The sequence below is a fragment of the Mizuhopecten yessoensis genome, unplaced genomic scaffold, assembly GCF_002113885.1.
Source record: "Mizuhopecten yessoensis strain PY_sf001 unplaced genomic scaffold, ASM211388v2 scaffold10823, whole genome shotgun sequence".
Taxonomy (NCBI): Eukaryota; Metazoa; Mollusca; class Bivalvia; order Pectinida; family Pectinidae; genus Mizuhopecten; species Mizuhopecten yessoensis.
In genome coordinates, this window is record NW_018408739.1 from 144,135 (window position 1) to 167,391 (window position 23,257).

The 23,257-nt window shown below is 36.9% G+C and overlaps 2 protein-coding genes across 2 annotated transcripts; both read left to right on the forward strand.

Annotated features, from left to right (window-relative positions):
* The first annotated feature begins 380 nt into the window (after positions 1-380).
* LOC110462702 (von Willebrand factor D and EGF domain-containing protein-like) lies at positions 381-11,936 on the forward strand. The gene is made up of 13 exons (XM_021516804.1): positions 381-468; positions 978-1,133; positions 1,962-2,024; positions 3,473-3,774; positions 4,702-4,788; positions 5,071-5,177; positions 5,580-5,862; positions 6,593-6,678; positions 7,074-7,137; positions 8,218-8,439; positions 9,276-9,478; positions 10,374-10,677; positions 11,724-11,936. The coding sequence occupies exons 1-13, from the start codon at positions 381-383 to the stop codon at positions 11,934-11,936; spliced, it is 2,178 nt and encodes a 725-aa protein (XP_021372479.1).
* Positions 11,937-14,620: 2,684 nt separating this feature from the next.
* Positions 14,621-20,336, forward strand: LOC110462703 (proline-rich extensin-like protein EPR1). Its single transcript, XM_021516805.1, has 4 exons — positions 14,621-15,154; positions 15,300-17,427; positions 18,523-18,628; positions 19,343-20,336. The coding sequence occupies exons 1-4, from the start codon at positions 14,621-14,623 to the stop codon at positions 19,668-19,670; spliced, it is 3,096 nt and encodes a 1,031-aa protein (XP_021372480.1). The 3' UTR covers positions 19,671-20,336.
* Positions 20,337-23,257: the final 2,921 nt, after the last annotated feature.

Genomic DNA, 23,257 nt, shown 5'->3' on the forward strand with positions numbered 1-23,257 from the left:
AAACAAATGACGTAACAATCAATACCTGCTCACAAGAGCAGATAGCTCTGCAATACAAAAAGGCGGAATATATGAGTCCATGTGATCCTCAAAACTATGCTTTTCTGCATGACACCTGGAGGTCAACAGCATACGTAACAGGCTAACTCTAAATGTACTTTAAATTTGTTACGACAAAATATGATGTTTTGCATGAACCCTGGAGGTTACCTACATACTTCATATGTTAACCCGCAGTCTTTTAAGTTTCAGGAAAAAATATAGATCCGTGTGAACCTCAAAATTATGATGTTTTGGATGACCCCTGGAGGTCAACTGCATACGTCACATATGGCGTATACAAGAATGACGTCCTTATAAGAGAAGGCTGGTACAGGTCTATGTCTGGAGCCGGGGGCACCATTCCATCATCAGCACCAAAGTCTTATCAAAGGTGTGGCACGCGGAACCCCGTCTGGATGTTTGACAGTGAGTTTACAGTTGATAGCACAGCCTTATTTATTTAAACAACCTTTATAGAATACCCACCTCCCCAGGTAATGGACCCTTCATATTTATCAATTATGGACTTGTTGAGGTGAACATGTGGTTTTATGAACCTAAAAAGGATTTATTAACCGAGACGAAACACAAGTTGTTATCAATATATATTAACTTTCTACAGTAGAAGCTCATTTATATGGAAAATCACTTATGTTTCGAGACAAATTTTAAGATTTGTTTAGAACATTTAGAGGAATATCACACTGTATAAACACTCAACTCTAAGTAAGTGTTTTTTTAATAGCTGCATTACTAAAATGTCTATTTTGAAATTAATTAAGAAAAGCTTATTCATGTTGATACTGGTGTTAATGTTTATGTATTAAGAGAAACGAATTCAATTTACTTGTAAACAAACCCATCCTAAATCTAAGAATAATAATATGTCATTTGGACTAGTCTCAGAATCGTTTGGCTGTTACTTCACCTTTCAGCTTTACCTTCGGATGGAGTAACGAAGTTTGTTAACGTATGCGGCAGGAGTTTCTTTTTCGACTGTTCTGCTGTATGGCAGATTGAAGTAAAGAACTGCGGGGCCTTCTATGTGTACTATCTACAGCGACCACCTGGGGATTTTGGATATTGCTTTGGTGAGTGGTTCAGTTAATATTCTGGATTCTCAATCAGTATTATAGTTTATCCAGCTACATGTAAGTAACAATAATAATATCCCTATGTGATTAAATGACCTTTATATGAATTAAGCTAACAAGAAACCATGAATAAAATCATCGTAATCACGTTTAATCTTACCATGAATATATTATACATTTTGTCTCATCTAGAATTCATTATGATTACAAATGTACACATTATATCCTACCTTGAATATTATACTCTATGTCTTATTTTGAATCAATCATGTTTACACATTATAATAAGCTTACCATGACTATAATATACTTTCTGTCTTATCTTGAATTTATCATGTTTACACACTATATCTTACCATGATTACAGTATGTATACACATTTATCTTATCTTAGATGTATTATTTATAAACGTTATATCTTACTTGGAATACACTTTGTACACAAATTAAACACAACAAGGAAATTGTATCTATGCATTTAACAATTGTCTGCAAACGAAATACTAAATGTAACTAATCACGCTCCTGTGTTAAATGTTTCCATACACCCATTGATGATAAGGATATGGACCTGCCTCGTCTGTGTATTGATTTCTGAAGCTTCATAAGTATCCTTCCAAATAACGTTTTGTCGCTGATTCCTCCAGTTGCTCAACCAAGGCATTGTCAAAACATACTATCATTCTTAGTACCATTAAATCTAGGTAAACAATTTCTTCAATAACATTTTTTTTACTTTCTGCCTCTTTACACCACAGTAACTCATACATCATACTATCATACTAATTTGCATTTCTAGATTTAATTAATTCTGTGATTTTGTAGGCACCGAGATGCAATGCCCGGATGGAGAAACTTCGGCCACAGGATTTACACCCGGGTGTAAATGTAAGTACAGCATGCCTTACACTGATGACTATATCAACTGATGTTTCGATTTTGTATGGTAGTATATGTAACTGTCATTTATGAAATGTATTCCCGTATTTGATGGAAAACTATGTAGAGTTATTGAGTTTGCATTATTACATAATTGTTAAATCGCACTAAAGTAAAACAGCCAGTATTTATGATATGGAACATAAGGGCCTGTATTCACATGGTGGTGAAACAAGATGTTGTGTTATCGTACTAGACAGTATTTATGATATGCAACACAAGGTCCTGTATTTCACACCGTGGTAATACAAGATGTTGTGTTATCCCGATAGACACAAATTCTTTTTGGCTGAAAATCATTGGTTCTTGCCCACCGATCAAAAAACTGATAGAAGAATGGATTGCTAGCATTTTAGTACTTTGTGATGTTAGTATCCGGTCTCGTGGGCGTTTTGTCTGCTGTTGATGTTATGTTTACATTTTCAGTAGATATAAGGAATGTTGATGGAGGTAGTCGGGAATCAGACTTTTCAGAATAAATAGTGTGAATATAAACTACAATGTAGGCATGTAGTAAAAAGGCAGCTCAATCCAATACATATGTGTTTACAATCTAACGCCTCAAATGGTACTCAGTAACGAATGGATATATCATTCGCTTAAATAATAATAATAATAATTCGAGGTTCTTATATACCGCTTTATCACAACTTAGTTCGTAGGTCGTCTCAAAGCGGTTCACAAATTATTATCCATGGTTATAGGGCCTTTGCAACCAGCCAATATTGTTCTCAACCTCCTTTGGGAGCATACAGCCGGTGCTTCTATTTCGGCGTTCACAGCTAGCATTCTACAATTCTAGCACTGCGTAACCACGCACTCATTTATGGCTGAGTAGGCTGGAACAAGCGGAGTAAAGTATCTTGCTCAAAGGTGCAACACAGTGCCGTGCCGTGACTCGAACCCGCCACCCTTTGGTCACGAGCCCGTCGTCCTACCACTAGACCACCGTGCCTCCGTAACATCCTCGTAACATTTCTCCATACGCACGATGCACCCGACCAATCTGAGACATCAGCTCACATCTAATACTCCCTACGAATTTGCCATTGTTTATTAGATAGATAATTCGTAATTTGGCATTCGACAGAAATACCTTCTACAATAGAAAACGTGAACTGCAATAGAACATTCTCTTGAGGCATGATAAAAAAGAATCATTACAGACTAAGTTAAATGCTAAAGACTTAAAGACAAGAGACAACAAAGAAAAAAATAGAAAGTAAGAGTAGAAAGGTATACCTATTTTTTGTTCTACAATGAAGGTCCTGATGAATTTGTAAAGTATTTTTTTTTTTTCGATTTTTCTTTTTAAATGTGTTTATGTTTACATAATTCTGCTCATATTTTAATCCTTCATCACATGAAATCCTAATTATAGATGTTGTCTATTTCAGATGCCTTAGATACGACTTTTACTGTATCTGTCAATACTGGGTTAGATGAAAGGATTGGTAAACCTCCAGGCATACCCGAAGTAATACCACAAGATTTCAAAATCCACGAAATCAAATTTGAGTGCGGTGTGCATTTTCCCAATGGCGAGAACCCCGCTCTCTTTGTGTACGACGTGGACTGGTACATCAATGACAACCTTCTGTCGTCATGTTCTCATAGCAACGCTGAATACAACGATTTTACCATGGCAACCCGTTTAAAGGAAGAATGTTGGCGGGATTCATACACACTTGGATTCCTGGTAAATATAATATTCAAATGCAAAAAAAAATAAAAAATGGAAAATTTGTTTGGTTCCCTTCATTAAAAAAATTAAAAAAAAAAAAAAAATAGTAGTTCTGTCTTGCTTTTGATGTTATATAGGTTAGAGACTATCTGCGCATATTTTTTACAGCAAAGGGAGTTATGCAAAAAATAATTTGTTCATTTTATATTTTATTGTTTTCAAGTACAAACAGTCTGCTATAAATGTACAACCTGGAGCATATCAACTGAGCCGCCATGATGTTTATATCATCAATACGGTAGCATTACTAGTATTATTTTGAAATAGTCTTAAAATGGCTAACAAACAGCATGTATAATTGTGTTTGTATGAGAATAGAGGAGTAACAGCAATGACACAGGAGCATAGGTTGAAGGACCTTATATTTACCATCGTATGGCATTGTAGGTATATAACCCTGCCAAATTCAGATGACATTCATATACATTATGAGGCGATTATTGATGTCATCACTGTTATGACGTCATAATTGCTACGTTTGATACGATTGACTTTCCCTAGACAGATGGTGCTCTATTTATTAAACTATGTGATAAATACTATTAGGCGTAATTTATTAAATTGTCTTCAGTTTTCCGTCATATGCAATAGAAATGCCAACTGAACAAAGCTAATTTCAACAAAGAGCGTTAGCGCTTCGTGTTAGATTTGCCATTGTCCTGTTGGCATTCATATTACCTATGAATGACAACTGAAAGCAGTGAAATGCGTAAGTATACAAACATGCGATGGTATGACTATATGGTATATAACTATAATATATGATTTTTTGTGGTTAATAAATAGATTTTAAGTTGATTGATTAACCACATTTACCAAACACAATAAGTACCGTAGGTGTTTTGAAACAATTCACATATAGACATTTTTGATTTATCACAGGTACGTTGTGCAATTCGACTTCGAACACAATCTGCAGGACTCCTGGGCCAGAAGACCTATAGTGGCTTTTTCAAAGCTGGATTTGAGGTAATATCATCAATCTACTGTTTATAAATATCAGAAGCACCTGTTGTGGTCTATATGTTTAGGCATAGGTATATGTTCTTCAGGCCCACAGAAGAAGAATATCTCATGAAAATTTGTGATGTAAACTGAACAAAAGAAATACTAACCTTAGTGTACTGAGCATTTATATTTTAGCTTCATAATTGTAGTTCATGCTTTAATCTCACAAGAGGTTTTCAGTGGAAATTCTGTAAGACAAATATTATGTAAGTATTCAAGATCGAACTGACTTTTACCTTACAGACTGACAAGAGAGAATACTCGGTAGCGGAAGGTGAGTCGGTCGATGTCATAGTGAGGCTCACCGTTCCGCTCGGATGTTTCTACCCAGAGGATGCCCCTGAAGAACAGTGAGTTACCGTTTTTTAATTTGTGTTTTACGTTCTGTTAACAGCTAAGGTCATTTATGGACGTGCCAAGTTTTGGCGGTGGAGGAAAGTATTACAAATTATTACATATGCTACGCATCAGTCATTTTTATGACCCGATATAATTAAAATATTTTAATTGTTTTTTTATAAATATTACGTACTATATATAATGCACTTCACATATAAACTGTGTTATTTCATGACAATTTGGATTCCGTGGTTTAATGGATAGAAGAATATAACATTCAATTTTATCATCAGTTTACGCTGGAGACATCACAGAATGTCAAACAAGCTAATATAACACTGTTCCAAATTGCTCACCTTATGCAAACAACAGAAAACATATACCACGTGTAGTTATATTTATTTTCATTTCAGAATAAAAACACACATGGAGCAAAACTGTATCATAACAATAAGACTTCAAGAAATACCTATTGAAAATGTTCAGTGCGCAAGTGACCCCATTGCCTTGAAAGACACTAACTGTGGTCTGACCTTCAACCACACTCACTGGGACACACCACAAACGTTAACAGTATACGGTGCTTCGGACAACCTGGTCAATGTTGGCAGTAGGTCAATGGTCATTAAGATGGCGGCAAAGGAGTTAGTTCTGTATCACAATGCTTGGAATTCAGCTTCCATACCTAGCGTCCTGGTAGGTATGACTTGTATGTGATATACATGCAATGTCTTAATAACAAACGTGTCACTGATTGCAATAAGAAATTTACGAAATAATATTGACATTTGTGTAAAATCCCCCAAAAATTTGAACCTACCGAATGTAATTTGCGTTGCTAGTACTATGAATGAAATGCCAAGCATTGCTTCAGTCAGGTCATTAATTTTCGTTGTGACATTTGAAATCTCTCTTCATATAATCCTACCTTCGCCTTTGAATCAATCACTGAAATGACCACGATTGTTGCAAATTATTCCAATAAGTTCGTTTTATTCAGGATACATACAAAACCAAAAACAAATATTGAATTTGTAATTAGATTTATTATATTTCATTTTTATTAAATAACAGGGGCGATTTCTAGAAGGTATCTTTCCTAAACTTCTGTCATTTGTATCACATTTCACATAAAAAGATAAAAACCAATTGAGACGCAGACAAAGTATAAAAACTATTTTAAGACACATGTATAAAGACTCGCCAAATGTTAACCCTTACACCGCCTACCAACGGAATGGATTCAAACTACAAATACATACTGTTTATCGAACGTTCCAGACCTCGAGGCCACCATATATCTATGCATTTACCGAACGGAATAGCTTATGATGTAATTATAAGCATAGCTTTACTTATGAATCGCATGCCTTCATATTTGTTTGTGTACTTACTTGTAAGTTGTTGTTCGCCATTTATTTTCTAGGTCACTGTTGAAGACTTGGATAAAACCGTTCTATCCGGTGAATGTTACAGTAGGAACGACCCACATATGAGAACATTTGACGGAAGGTACATTTTATTAGAGCGTACGGTAAAATGTCAATTTCGGTTTTAGTTGTAATTCGCTTGAATGGATGAAAACGAATGCAATATGATGGTTTAAGCAGAAGTTATAAAGGGCTTCACCATAAAGTCAAGATATTTGTATTTCGTTAAAACTTTTGGACAATCTAATTTCCAAACTTTTTTATTCGCTTTTTAATTTCTTTTGCTGATTTATCAAAGCAAACAAAATATATTGAATACATTGATTTCTTTGTTAATTCCACAACGTTTTATGTAACATCATGTCTTTAAACGTTCATATAATCAAAAAGACATTTCATTTGTTAAGATAAATGATATTAACATCTCCTATGGCTGCGGTTTCGAGTATAATCTATAAAAGCTTTTATTTTTTGCAGGTCCTGGGAAAACCAAAGAATTGGAGAATTCGTGTTGTATAAACACAATGAAAAACCATATTGGGTGAGACTAATTAAAAAATAATAAAATTTGCTTTTTTGTATTCTAGCACTATAAGAACATATACATGCTTTTTGTTGATTTTACACGTAGACACTTACATTACATCGTTAGAGACAATATAATATGCTATTTAATCAATTATTGTTAATTAAGTAATGCTGTTAATTCAGAGAGTTTTGATTTCGTTGGTTACACGATCCCTTCGTATACGTAAAATACATTTGTAGATATACTGTATACCGGACAAATATTCGTCCTTTGCCAATAAAGATATTTCAACATCGGGAAAAGCGGATCAACGGAACATTTCTAGCTTAGCAATATCCGTTTCTTTATAAATATGAGTTTTATAAAAACAGTTGTTGGGATATAGCGTTATATTTTAAGTAAACGACTGCACTCTTCCCTTGCCGGTCCTATTTCTAAAAACCAACGGATGTTGTTTGTTCCATGTACACTACATGAAATAAATATTATAGTGTATGCTGTATAAAACAAATGCTGTCTGTGTATTTTGATTCCTCCGTCTTTTCGTATTGCAGAGTTATCTGCTCCTGTTAGCAGGTATGGATTGTTACGTCATTTGTTTGTGAGAGTAACATCATCAATTTTTGAGATAACCACGTAATTTTCTCACACAAACCAATGACGTAACAATCAGTACCTGCTCACAAGAGAAGATAATTTTGCAATACGCAAAGATGGATACGTATGATAAGTCATCATTGGTCAACGATGCGGTCATTGAAATTCTGCCTTCGGTTTACGCTAGTCGAGGGGCTTATTGTTTTCAAATATAAGCTATATCCTATTATATTTCTTTATATATAATGTAGTTGGGTTTTTTTGTGTTTTTTTCTGTGTCTCTATAAAGGAGCGGATTGCTCCAGAAATTTGACAACATCCTATTATCTAAAATGTTAGAAATGCTTCCTTGCCCCATAAAATCATTCTAATTCTAAGTTATTTGTATACTATAAACATACATTTCCAGTGTTATGTGAGAAGTTACCATTGATGTTACTGCTTTCACCCGTACACAAGATCAGTCAGATATTATTCCTTAGCATTCGTTTTCAGGTTCACGCAGTCTACCAGCCTTGCAGCGCTCACGTTCCGAACGGAGTCACGTGCAACTGTGGAGTAGCAATTCGAAACAACGACGCACTTTTTGTAGCCAACTTTTGTAGAGAGAAAATTGGATGGAGTGTTAGCGGGGTAACAAACTCCAACAGATACATAGAGAAGTCGTTCTGTGACGACACATCTATGACAATTCAAGAAAACGGAAACACTTATACGGTAATTAAATAGTTTAAGTATCAGAGGTGAGTATAGTGGTGGTGGCAGAGGAACTGGTAATAGTAGTGTTAACGGCACAACTGTTGATGATGCTGGAGGCGGTTGCAGAGGCAGCAGCAGCTCTACAAATGAGGTTTATGGAATTTTTGTCATATTCCGATTGATAGTCATGATGACAATGCCTAAATAAACCTTACTCTTTTATATCTCTTTTCGTTTTGTTACGTGCAGTCCGAAATTAGTTATAAAGTATATTGTCTTATTTTATTCTTTTTCAATGTGGAAATAGTAATCAATTGTGTATGACAATAATGCTTCAGATTACAGAAAATCATCGTGAACCAATCTTAAATAGGATAGAATGAGGATAGATAAAATATAGCCGAAGCCGTCCTTTTCATTAGTGTAACAATGTAATAATATATAGCGGAACTTGGCAGGGTCGATCGCCGGCCACACGGTAGTTCATTTGGTTAGAGCGCCCGGCAAAAGTTCAGAGAATCCCTGGGTCGAATCCCGGTGTGGCAGTGTATTTCGCCTTTTCTGTTACATTTGGTACCCAGCGAGATATACACACGGAAGTTGGTATAGGGTCTCGTGTGTCTTTGGGACGACGGCTTCGTTGAAGAATGGAGGAATGTTACGGAAATGTACTGGGTCGATCGCCTGTAACTGGTTAACTCTGTTGGTTAGAGCGTCCGTCTAAAGTTTCGAGAGTTCCGGGTTCGAACCCCGGTCTTGCCGTGCAATTCTCTCCTGTTACCTAAATATATCAATGTATATACGACAAACGTTCATCTCATTCATGTGTTGAGATGTAATTTCGATTGTTACAGGTTACACTACCCACTGGAACTAAGATAACATTTAATTACTACTATCGCTATGGAATAGGCTCCATCATAGTCAAGCCATCTCTTGCTGACTGGAAAAGCTCATCCGGACTGTGTGGTTATATGGACGGGACCTATGACAAAGAGTTCAAACTGCAGAGCGGGAAGGAGACGGCGGATATAAGGGAATTCGCACTGGACTGGAAGTTAGTGAAGTATTTTGTTACGAAAGAGCGTTATTCAAATAGTTAGATTTAAACGATTATTCACAAAACTGTACACAGCTTACTATTATGGTGAAAAATTGATGGCAACAAATCAGTTTCGTTTATGGATTACGTTATTATAACATATCTTGCTTGCGTTTGATGCAAACAGTATTATTAACATCATTATGTAAAAACTGGTCGTGTACTGATAAAATTGTTGTTTGAATAGATGAAGTTTGTCAGTGAATGTTCTTTGTTATAGACATATATCAGAAATAAAATCATTCTGAATACAACTTATATCGTTCATATATATATATATATGAGCATAGTCTGCAAAGTAAACATGTTTTCTGCTTATATCATTTATTCCAATAAATACATACATTTGTGGGGGGCCGGGGGGACCGGGGNTAAAATTACACAGAAATTCACACACACAGTTAACGTGAAATTGTCAATTTCGAAGGAACCAGACATATTTGGTAGTTTTATTTAGTACAATTTTAAACAAACACACACATATTATATAGATATCGAAATTCTATTTATGTTAAATATTTCTGCAGTAGACAGTAGGTGGTAGTACAGCATACATATGCATCAAATCCAATAGCCGTATTTGGTTTGGAAGTATGTATAACACTGTACGTCTAACGGCTACAGTTTCGAAGTCTTGTATATATAGCATATTTAAAACATGACAATTGTTAATCTACAATTTCCAACATTATCCTTACAAAACTCAAAAACAAAACTCAAAATCGAGCGATGATAAGTTCCAACACTTCAAAAATGTGTTTATTTCTTATCATGAATTCAGGTTCAACGTTATATATGTAATTTATTATTACATTATTAATATGTATTAATTAATATATGTTTTTTGTAGGATAAAGACTGTCGATCAGTCCCTTTTTAGGGAGAACATTGACCTAACAGACGCCGGATTGACTTTGCCCCGGTTCTGTAAGTGTAGTGAGGACTCGGCTTTCACCAAAAATGTGACATGTAGTGTCAACACGGAGTCAAATCCATGCGTCACCCAAAGTACGGACGGATTTTTCCAAACTTGCGACTCAACCAGACAAAAAAGATCGAGTTCCCTTGAGCGGTACAGGAGAGCATCACCGGCCATCGATGTCATCCCTAAATTTCCAATTATTTTTGGGAGCGACATTGATGACGAACCTCAGGTATTTAGTGATATAAATATAATTGATTGTTTTCAGTGTCAAACTTAAGACCGTTTCATGCCCAAGGGCGTAGGATAAGGATTTTCAAAGCTTAGAAACCATTGCGATTGGACTGGCTAACATTTTAAAAGTATCAGCTTTTCCCTAAGTTTTTTTGTTGAATACGGATCTTTCAGCGAGATTAAGCATTCCTCATATTTGCAAACATTAGCACTAAAAAAGTAATCTCAACAATACACATTTATTTAATTTTTCTGAAATATTAACATGGATTGGCTTGAAATTAAATTTTCATGCAAAATATCATTTTTCTTTGAAGTCTCTCTCCTGGAGAAATGGGTGGAACGTAATAATAGCAAGAGTTGCCTGTATCGCCTACCTTACCGCTAGTAAGTTCTTACAGAAGTGTGCGGAAGTATTGCCATTCACTGCTAGCGGGAATGACGCCGGTGTGACGTCATGCATGGAGGACATACGGGTATGTAAGACATGGAATCCGTGGTTAAGATAGCCGTATGGGGAAATAGGAAAGACAGGCAAAATCACAGCATGTTCTACCCTCTTAGATTCTTCCATTGCCATAAAACATAACGGTTTTAGTTAAAAAGCAGGACACACTAAAATCGTTGTCATTGTATATTAATTGAGCTGGAATAAGCTTAAGTTTCTCTGATGCTTTTCATGATTTATCAATCTCTAATTTCGCAGTCCAGAAAATAGCTTACCACCCATATCTTTCAGTATGAGATGTATCTAATCGACCTTGACATGTATCTGCATTATTAAAACAAGTCATCTCTCAGGCACATTAAAAATTTCAAATAAATTACAAATTTAGCTGATTACTGAATAAAGACTCATGCATGCTTATAAAACACTCAAATGTTTTATCATTGTGTTATTTAATTTTCAATATTCGCTATTTATGATAATTCGTGAGTTCTTCGTATTACCGTGACATTATGACCATGAGAGAATAAATGTCTTTCACAAATAAGCAATTACAATTATAAACCTTAATGTATATGGCATATTTGGTTGTTAAGCTGATTGGAGATACCAGATACATGGAAACAACTGTGGCATCCCTAGCAACAAGCTGTCGTCTCATAGCTGTGAAACTTGAAAATCTCACAAAGACAGACTCATCAGACGGAACGCCGGGCAAATCCATACTTGATGAGATGCTAGAACTCGACTGCCCAAACAATTGTTCGGGACATGGGGATTGTTTTAATGGTAATGACATTCAAAGTTAAAACCATATCTACAAACTATTAAAATGGTTCAATTCGATTTCAGATTTCTGTAATAACAAGTTTGTGCCTGGTGAATTGTGCGAGAAAATTACGTCGTTTTCTCAAAAATTGATGACGTTACTCGCACAAACAAGTGACGAAACAATCAATACCTGCTCCCAAGAGAAGATAACTCTGCAATACGCAAAGACGGAATACTGTAGACAAGGAAATGTCTGACGCAATTAACGTTCGCCTTTTTTGCACTCCCAAATAAGGGCGTATTTATTATGACAACGAATCTTTGAACACATGGAATTTATGATTACACGTAATATTAGCACTGGGCGTACATGAATGTTATCGGCAAAGAGCGAAAATTGGACTGGGCGAAAGTTTCCCGGTAAACAGAGATGATACAGCTTTTAGGCCATGCACTACTAGGTTTTATTTTCACAACTTGACAATCCCTAAAAGTGTTGATCAGGATCATTTATTTAACACTCTGAATAATAGCTGGATGGACTAGCTGTCACTCTGTAGCAAAGTTCACAGTCTCAAACTCAGTTTAGCTAGACCTTCGAAGTCTGGAGTAACCAAGATCAATAGAACTATTCGATTAAACTCATAATCAATCGGTGCCACAAGCGGTGTGGGAGTTACCTACTCTTACGGGACACCTATTTTGGTGTTTCGGGATCCAATGCATTGTATTTCATGATGATTCATTTTTCAGCGGTTCATGTGATTGTTCGTTATGCGATCATGAGATCATATTTCATCCTGCATGTTTTCGAAGTTTTATGAATTTAAACATTGTACATCTGGAAAAATCTCGCCCAATCAAATATTCGCCCTTTTCCGATTAAGTAAATGTTCGCCGAATGTTGATTTCGCCCTTCACGTGTGCTTAGTATACATTGTATTTTGTGTACTAATATGCGCTTTCATGATAACGTCGCCCTCATTGGCGAGGGTGACAAAAAGCGAAAGTTAAACTGCGGCGAACATTTCACGGTGTACGAACATTTCACGGTATTCACTATTTTACTCTCCGTCTAAGTTAATAATAACCCACTCTAGAGAGATTTTAATAAATATTCTTCCATAGAATAGATGAACAATGTCGGTGTTTTAGTATCCCTCTGATGTATGGTACTCTTTGTTTTAAATGTGTTCCTATAGGCTCCTGTGTCTGTACTGGAGGGTTCGAAGGTCATGACTGTTCCTTAGAACGGACCATGCCCCCTGTTGTGTCGGCAGAGACAAATCCCGGACTTTGTGCCACCGACAAGTATCCTTGCAGCACATTTTACATCTCTGGAGAGAACTTTGCCAGGACGAACGTCACATGTAAAGCTGTCCATTTCTCTGTAAGTCGGTTCGTGTTTATCGTTCTGCAGTATTACCAATGACAACGACATCTATTCAGAGATAAATGTTTTAAACCTTGTCATATTACCAACACTCGTGGAGGTATTGGTCCACCATGTAAATCATTCTTATGTTCATATTCTGTCCTAGTTTTATCGATTTTGAGTTCGAACTAAGGGTTTGTTGATACACGAGATAATTCATTGTATGCGGGAAAGATAATGACATATTATTTGCATTTTGCTATACTAACATCTTTCCTTCTAGAACACGTGGTCTAATTATCTTTGTACTTTTTAAAAGTCTCGGTTTAATTTTGTATATTCTGTCCTAAGATAATCGTTCTTCAGTTTGGGTTACTGAATTGCTGGCACTTCGGTATTGCCCATTTTACCTAGAAGATTGCCTTATATTTATCTTAACAAATAAACACATTCATATCAGATCACTGCGGCTGCCGGCTATACGTTGGATTCCAAGAACGAGACTTTTCCCGCCGATTCGCTCGCTGGAGGTATTGGTTGTTCGTGTACTGTGCCAGAGTCACTGAGAAGAAAACGATCTGTTGACCCCGACGTTGTCCTTGCTGACGGGTTTTTTCTCAGTGTTTCCAACGATGGGGTGACATTTAGTGACGATGTTGTCGTCATAAGGTACAACTCGACATGCTACACGTGCAACACGACTGCCATCACGTGCGCAGAGCAGGTACGTTACCTGACAATTCTTAAACATTATGATTTCCGTTGCTTCTCCGATAATCTTATTGACTTTATGGAGAGTACCTTACAATAAACTTGCATTCATTCCATATCATTTCATGAATTTATTTGTAGTGAGTTTCATGAAGGCAAATGAAATTGAAGTAACTTCCAACTAGATATTTTTTTTACATGATTAAGAAAGCTATTTAACAAAACTTGTGTCATAAAAACAACGAAAGTCAACGTAATACAAGCGTCAGTAAATTAAACGGACAGAACCATTTCTGTTATGTTAGCCATGCTGAGAGTATGCTAAGACAAACCTTTTTCCTACGGGAATGGTGTTATATACAATGTTTATAGACGAAACAGATTATACATATAATTATGGTTGCTACTTATTTTTTTAATTTGCTGAAGACTATAATTTGCATTTCCACATTAAAATATTATGGTAAAAGTATTGACGAATGTAATTAAAACATATTACGTTATTGATATGAATTACGGTATATGTTACAATCAATATACTTAAGTATCTATCTGAGGTTCTAATTGTTACAGAGCACCTGCCAGACTACGGTCAGCTCAAGTTCAACAACGGTTACTTCCACAACACATCGTCAAATGACGTCACCCACAACTATTCAAACATCGACAATTACTACCGCTATACCTAATACTATTTCAACTAATACTGACGACGCTTCAACTACAACATCTAAACCGACCACAACCAAACAGACAATTTCAACTAACTCCCAGTCCCTTACTACTACATCAACTCCAACCTCTACATCAGTTAAAACCACTTCACTCACTTCAACAGACTTACCAAATACGAACACTTTACCAACTACATCTCAGACTACGACCGATAGACCCATTACAACTACAACTCCAGTTACACCAAATACATCAACTACAACTACTCCACCAACTAAAACTACTCCACCAACTACAACCACTCCACCAACTACAGCCACTCCACCAACTACAGCCACTCCACAATCTACAGCCACTCCACCAACAACAGCCACCCCACCAACTACAGACACTCCACCAACTACAGCCACTCCACAAACTACATCCATTCCACAAACTACAGCCACTCCACAATCTACAGCCATTCCACCAACTACAGCCACTCAACAAACTACAGTCACTACACAATCTACAGCCACTCCACAAACTACAGCCACTCCAACAACTACAGCCACTCCACAAACTACAGCCACTCCACCAACTATAGCCACTCATCCAACTACAGCCAATCCACAAACTCCAGCCACTCCTCCAATTACAGCCACTCCACCAACTACAGCCAGTCCATCAACTACAGCCATTCCACAAACTACATCCATTCCACAAACTACAGCCACTCCACAATCTACAGCCACTCCACCAACTACAGCCACTCCAACAACTACAGCCACTCCACAAACTACAGCCACTCCTCCAACTACAGCCACTCCGCCAACTACAACCACTCCACCAACTACAGCCACTCCACAAACTACAGTCACTACACAATCTACAGCCATTCCACAAACTACAGCCACTCCACAATCTACAGCCATTCCACCAACTACAGCCACTCAACAAACTACAGTCACTACACAATCTACAGCCACTCCACAAACTACAGCCACTCCAACAACTACAGCCACTCCACAAACTACAGCCACTCCTCCAACTACAGCCACTCCGCCAACTACAACCACTCCACCAACTACAGCCACTCCCCCAACTACAGCCACTCCACCAACTACAGCCACTCCACAAACTACATCCATTCCACAAACTACAGCCACTCCACAATCTACAGCCACTCCACAAACTACAGCCACTCCACCAACTACAGCCACTCATCCAACTACAGCCAATCCACAAACTACAGCCACTCCTCCAATTACAGCCACTCCACCAACTACAGCCACTCCATCAACTACAGCCATTCCACAAACTACATCCATTCCACAAACTACAGCCACTCCACAATCTACAGCCACTCCACCAACTACAGCCACTCAACAAACTACAGTCACTACACAATCTACAGCCACTCCTTCCCCCAACTACACTCCACAATCTACAGCCATTCCACCAACTACAGCCACTCAACAAACTACAGTCACTACACAATCTACAGCCACTCCACAAACTACAGCCACTCCACAATCTACAGCCATTCCCCCAACTACAGCCACCCCACAAACTACAGCCACTCACCCAACTCCAGCCACTCCACCAACCACAGCAACCCCACCAACTACAGCCCCTCCCCCAACTCCAGCCCCCCCACAATCTACAGCCACCCCACAATCTACAGCCACCCCACAAACTCCAGCCACCCCACAACCTCCAGCCACCCCTCCAACTACAGCCACGTCACCAATTACAGCCACGCCACCAACTACAGCCACTTTTTTTTTTTTTTTTTCCAATTACAGCCACTCCAACAACCACAGCAACTCCACCAACTACGGCCACTCCACCAACAACAGCCACACCACCAACTACAGACACTCCACCAACTACAGTCACTCAACAAACTACAGTCACTCCACCCACTACAGCCACTCCACCATCTACAGCCACTCCACAATCTACAGCCACCCCACCAACTACAGCCCCCCCACAAACTACAGCCTCTCCACAAACTACAGCCACTCCACCAACTACAGCCACTCCACCAACTACAGCCACTCCACCAATTACAGCCACTCCACCAACTACAGTCACTCCACCAACTACAGCCACTCCACCAACTACAGCCACTATACAAACTACAGCCACTCCGCCAACTACAGCCACTGCACAAACTACAGCCACTCCACGTACTACAGCCTCTCCGCCAACAACAGTCATTCCGCCAACTCTAACCACTCCACTAATTACAACCACTAAACCACCTATAACCACTCCACCAATTTCAACCATTTCATCAAGTAAAACCACTCCACCAACTAAAATAACCACACCATCTCCAACCACTTTATCAACTACCACCACTCCACAAACTACAACCACTCTATTAGCTGATACCACTTCATCAAGTGAAACTACTCCATCAACTAAAATTATCTCATCCCCTAAAACCACTACAACAACTAAAATAACTTCGACAAGTAAAACTACTACCCCAACTACAACCACTTCACAAAGTAAAGCTACTACCCCAACTACAACCACTCCACAAAGTAAAACTACTACACCAACTGCAGCCCCTTCACCAAGTAAAGCTACTTCCCGAACTACAAAAACTTTAACAACTACAACCACCACTAGAGGAGCAACCACTAAACCAAACATTAAACCAACTACCTCTACTATACCTAAGAAAACCTCATCGACCAAATCAACAACAAGAGTTAGAAATGTAGTGACATCGACGTTGATACCAGATTCGACAACATCAACAAACGCAGAAGGTAAGCTTCTTACACTCATGCTTACATCTCGTCATTGTTTTTACAGAAAAAATGGCGTATTAACGATTCCTGAACTACTTCAAAAAACAATTATAAATTGGAATTCTAACTTGCATGTAAATCTCTTCCATGAATATTTTTTTTTCATTTTCAAAAAGAAAACCCATACTTTGGGGAACTTTTACGACAACGAAAAGCATATCAAAGATAAAAAAAAAAAACAAACACACACAATAATTTGTGAGTAGGAATGCGACAGAACTGTATTCCAACCCCTTAATATTCGGTTACTATATGATCGCTGTAAAGTTCAATTACGAAACTACCAGATCAGCGGTAGTTTTCTGGCAGTTTATTACAGAGGATTGTCGGTCTTTTTTAAACATATACAGTCTTAAGGTATATCGTTTTCTGTCAATGATTGTCATTTGATCTGTGCGCCATTGGGGTACATCGTTTACTGCCAATGATTGTCATTAATTTAATTTGTGCGCCATTGAGGTACATCGTTTGCTGCCGATGATTGTCATTATTTTAATTTGTGCGCCATTGAGGTACATCGTTTACTGCCAATGATTGTCATTAATTTAATTTGTGCGCCATTGAGGTACATCGTTTACTGCCAATGATTATCATTAATTTAATTTGTGCGCCATTGAGGTACATCGTTTACTGCCGATGATTGTCATAAATTTAATTTGTGCGCCATTAAGGTACATCGTTTACTGCCAATGATTATTATTTAATTTGTGCGCCATTGAGGTACATCGTTTGCTGCCGATGATTGTCATTAATTTAATTTGTGCGCCATTGAGGTACATCGTTTACCTCCGATGATTGTAATACATTTGATTTGTGCGGCATTGGGGTACATTGTTTACTGCCGGTGATTGTAATACATTTGATTTGTGCGGCATTGGGGTACATCATTTACTGCCGGTGATTGTCATTTATTTGATTTGTGCGGCATTTGGGTACATCGTTTACTGCCGATGATTGTCATAAATTTGATTTGTGCGGCGTTGGGGTACATCGTTTACTATCGGTGATTGAACATGTATTACTGATGTCTAATTTCTCTGTTTTCTATTCCAGTTGACTGGTCTAAGATTGCCCTAATCGCGGTCATAGGGACAGGAGCGCTGGCTGTTATTGTGGTACTTGTGCTTGGGACGATGCTCATTAGGGCAAAGTCTAAAAGGTATTGTATACTTTGTAAACGGGTCTAGTATACTGTACATAGAAATATTGTGTATACAATATTAAATGTTACACTGCATATTGTAGTTAAAATTTTACACTGTAAATAAAAAATTATATATACTGTACATAAATGTAACATTGCATACTAAAGTTATAATGTTTTTTTTTACACTTTAAATAAAAGTTTAACATATACTGTATTTAAACGCTACATTGGATACTGAAGTAAAATGTACATATAATTTGTATCTCGTGTAAAAGTTATTTCCTGACCTTACATTTCTATACTTATTGTCCTCGACGACAATACCGCCTACAAAGTGTGTGTCTCTTGTTATCGTTGAAATTTATTCGCAAAGTACATGAATTCATCTCTGAAACTTATGCATAAATATATGTTACACGCAATAATACATAGTAATAATGTTTAGTAATATTCTGGGCCTGATGGAGTACTTTTGTTCCATTTCAAAAAAAAATTAAAAAAAAATGGCAAGGATGTTACATTGTCAAAGGGATTGGGCAACTTTTGTTTGCATCCTATAATCATTTCATAGACGTTTTTCGTGATGAATCGTTTTAAGTATTATACAAATTCATTCGTACCAAACGTATAAACACACCGATATTCGTTTTGTTCTGGTTTGGGTTATTCTTTCTGTTTTCTTTCTCTCAATTTGTATCAGATTTTAATATATTTCTTTATTCCTAGGTCTAAAGATAAAAGCAGAAATCACTCAGGCGACATGACGAGACAGCCAAATATCGTTCCTGGAAACCGTCCCAACCATACAGATAATTTCAGCCACCAAAGTCCATTTCACGAATTATCGGGGCAAATTAACGGTACAAACAATGCTCAACAGGGAAATATCCAAAGTTCCCAGAAAAGTCCCTTCCAGGGATACGGACAGGAGTACGATGGGTTCAGCTACAAGTCCCCGGATGTTTCCAATGTTTATCCGAGTCTCCAGAGAGATAGTGTCCATCCACAACCGTCCGCACCTCCTGTCAAAGACATGCATTTACGATACTACTGATGTGATGTGCTGAGAAGATCATCCGGAACCTTCCCTCACGTCTATGAGTGCTGGTTTTATATTCATAGGACATATTTTTATGGTCAAGCCTTTGTTGACACATGTTAACATAAGTTCATGCCAGCTGAGGAGATATCGTAAGCTTTTGATAAATTAAGCTATAAGCTTTGGCTACACAAACTGCAGAGTTTCTTTGTTTTGTTTTCTGTTCTGGTTATTTTGTGCGAAAAGAATGTTCCTTTTTTCCGAAAAGTAACAAGTGTATTGCTGTGTAACAATAAACAGGGTATTGTCTGCTTTGTGCGACGTCACTTCGGGTGTTTGCAAGGGATAAGCTTGAGATCCAATATTTGTTTTTATAAAGACTGTTATTTTTGACGATGGTAATTACTTATATTAATTACTTGAATACATACATGGAGGGTACATGGTTATCTCTATTCTGCTATCGACCAAGTCAATGACTAGGGTCCCTAGTCATTGCATTGCATGGTTATGGAAGTTAATAATTATCTTAAGAAGTTACGTTATTAACGTTACAAATTAATGATCTATTTGATTTATAAATGAAAATCATATAACAAAATCTTATTACCGTAGGTGAAGAGGAACACATAGAACGGAAACCTGTATCATCGCAAACTTTCTTTGCCATATATTTTTAAAATGTTGTTTTTATTGTACTGAAATTTAGTTTCAAAAGTTTAAATACACTAATTCATCGTTTTGAGATTATACAGTGCAAGTTTGTGATGTTCTGTTTGTTTACATGCAATTTGTAATCGCAATAGTCGATATTTGATATACCTGGCCTGTAATGCAATAAAGTGTATGTATTATATCTTTTTTGTTCAAATATGTACATTGCATGTTTATTTGTGTTTATCTAACAGGATTGTTTTAGTACTTCACCTTTACAAAGGCTTTGCATGTGTTGTTGTTTAAAAACGTGTTTATCATAGCAAATGCCATATTGGAAATTTGTGTTTGATTCCGAGAGCTTGTTTCCTGCATGAAAGACTAGCAGGTAGTTAAGTTGTATATCTATTTACTAGAAACCAAACTAGGAACTTCTTTTTCTAGAGAAAAAAAAAGATCATTATAACAAATTGACGATTCATAACACTGGGGCATTTTACTACAAATATAGAGCAAAAAAGAATTTAGGAACGATTTAAACAGAGACCCATGGAAAAGAACAAGACAAAGACAGCTATATACCTTGATACTGTGCGAAGTGATATGGTTCAGACCACACCTGTCACAAAATAAACTTTAAATCTGGAATGGTGACACCCGCCTGAAAAAAACCTGTATCCGCCCCTGATCATAAACAATGTTCTCAATGGAGTAAACACATGTCTTACTTACATGTTACTTACATGTTCTTAGGAAATAAAAAGATATGTTTCTAAACAGTTTTACTTAGTAAGCTATGTTATTTATTCAAATTATAGATTATTTCAATCAAATAATGACTATTTCATTGATACATCTGGGAAATGTCTTGGCTAACTTACACAAGGAACTGGACTTATGTTTGTATTCACACAGAGCTCCAAATATATGCTTGCAATATTAACTCCGTCTTTTATTTGTCCTAATTGTTAAAAAATACTTACATACTTAAACGATTGTTAAAGAGGACCGTTAAGGATTGATTTAAATTACAGTATCAGTCAGGCAGGTATACTGTTCTTTCTGTACTCTTTTAAATTGGTTACGGTGCTGCTTTTTTTTTACAGTTCGGCCTCCAACGGTAACGGGAAAAGGGAGTAACGCTTGATTGTGTAGGTTGATATCCCTAAGAAGGGTTTTTACTCATTCAACAAAACAGCATTTGTTTCCTTAACGATGTCGTATTAAAGGCTGTCCAGAATTTCTATATGTTTCTGAATGTGCAAGATGTTAAATAACGAGTATTTTATATAACATATTTATTGAATCGACATAATGGTCGTATTGCGCAGTAAAATGTTTACATTTGTTTACTCTGCTGGTGAAGTATCATGCAGTCTCCGATATTTGCTCTAAGTTTGTAGCTGGACACTTGTAAAACTGCCATGGTTTACAAGAAAAAGTTATCACCCTAGTAACCGAAAAAAATAAAATGTAAAAGTGTTTTATTGGTACACGTATTTCTTTTGTTGTATTTCTATATACTTTAGACCTCATAACACTTTAGAATTTGAATTTCATTTCTTGGACCTGTAGTTACACTGATGAGGTTTAAAATGGACGGAATTGTCATATGGTGCTGTAACGTAGTTACTTTGTTTGACCTTCTGCATTGAAAAACGTAATCTATAAATAGAAGCTTATTGTATAAATGGAGGCATGGTAGTCTAGTGGTAGGACACCTGGTTCATGATCGAATGGTTGCAGGTTCGAGTCACAGCACGGCACTGTGTTTGTCTTTGAGAAAGAGACTTTACTCTGCTTGTTCCAGTCAACTCAGCAATGCCATATTGAATATATTGTTAAAAGTGCATCTGCTAAATTGAATTTACTCAGGAAATGAAAGTATACTGTCGATCGCCAAACATTATAACGTATGCATTTTACCTTTATAAGACCGATATTAGAGTATGGAGATATTGTTTGGGACAATTTGACCAACCTACAATCACAAAAGATAGAAAATATACAACTTGAAGCTGCACGCATCATTACGGAAGGCACCAAGCTCACTAGTCATGCAAACCTTTAAATGAAACAGGATGGTAAACACTTTCTAGTAGGCGGAAACACCACAAAATGATACAATTCCACAAAATAGTACACAACATTACCCCACAATATCTTAGAAACATTCTCACAGAACGACATTCGCACATCCACCAACATAACACTAGAGACGCAAATAAATTTAGACCTGTACGTTGTAGAACAAACTTATTTCAAAAATCTTTCCTATCTGCTTCTGTCAATCCTTGGAATGACGCATCCGTAAAAAGAATCATATAACTTCTGCGGTATTAGAATAGGCCAAATATACCATGCTAGGCTCAGAATGAAATGAATTTCACTAAACGGCCATCTTTTTCATAAAAATCTAATAGGAAGTCCACTCTGTTCCTGCCGTGAGGCAAACGAAACAAACGATCATTATCTATTATCTTGTCGGAACTATGAACACATTAGACAAATATGTTTCAGGCCAATACAAAATTATACCTCAGTAGAAACCTTCCTGTTTGATGACAACAATCTTTCACCTGCCCGAAATAGATATTTATTTAACTGTGAACAAATTTTTATTATTAAATCAAAACGTTTTTTACCTATTTAATTCATAAACCCAATTATTCACTCATATAAACCTCGGTATTGTGTGAGCGTGTTTGAGTGGGTGTGTGGTAGTGCGTGCGTGTGGAGATTTTCTTATGTTAGTTGTGCCATATGCTATTGTTTTTTTTTTGTAGCATCTTTGTAGTAGTACACAGCATATATTTTCCACTGTTATATATCCGTTATGACATCAGTGACATTTACATAGGTTAACGTTTTGTACATTGACAAATGCTATTCTTGCTTCTCTTCCTATTTCTACTCCTCTTTCTTCTACTTCAAGTCTCTGTTATCCA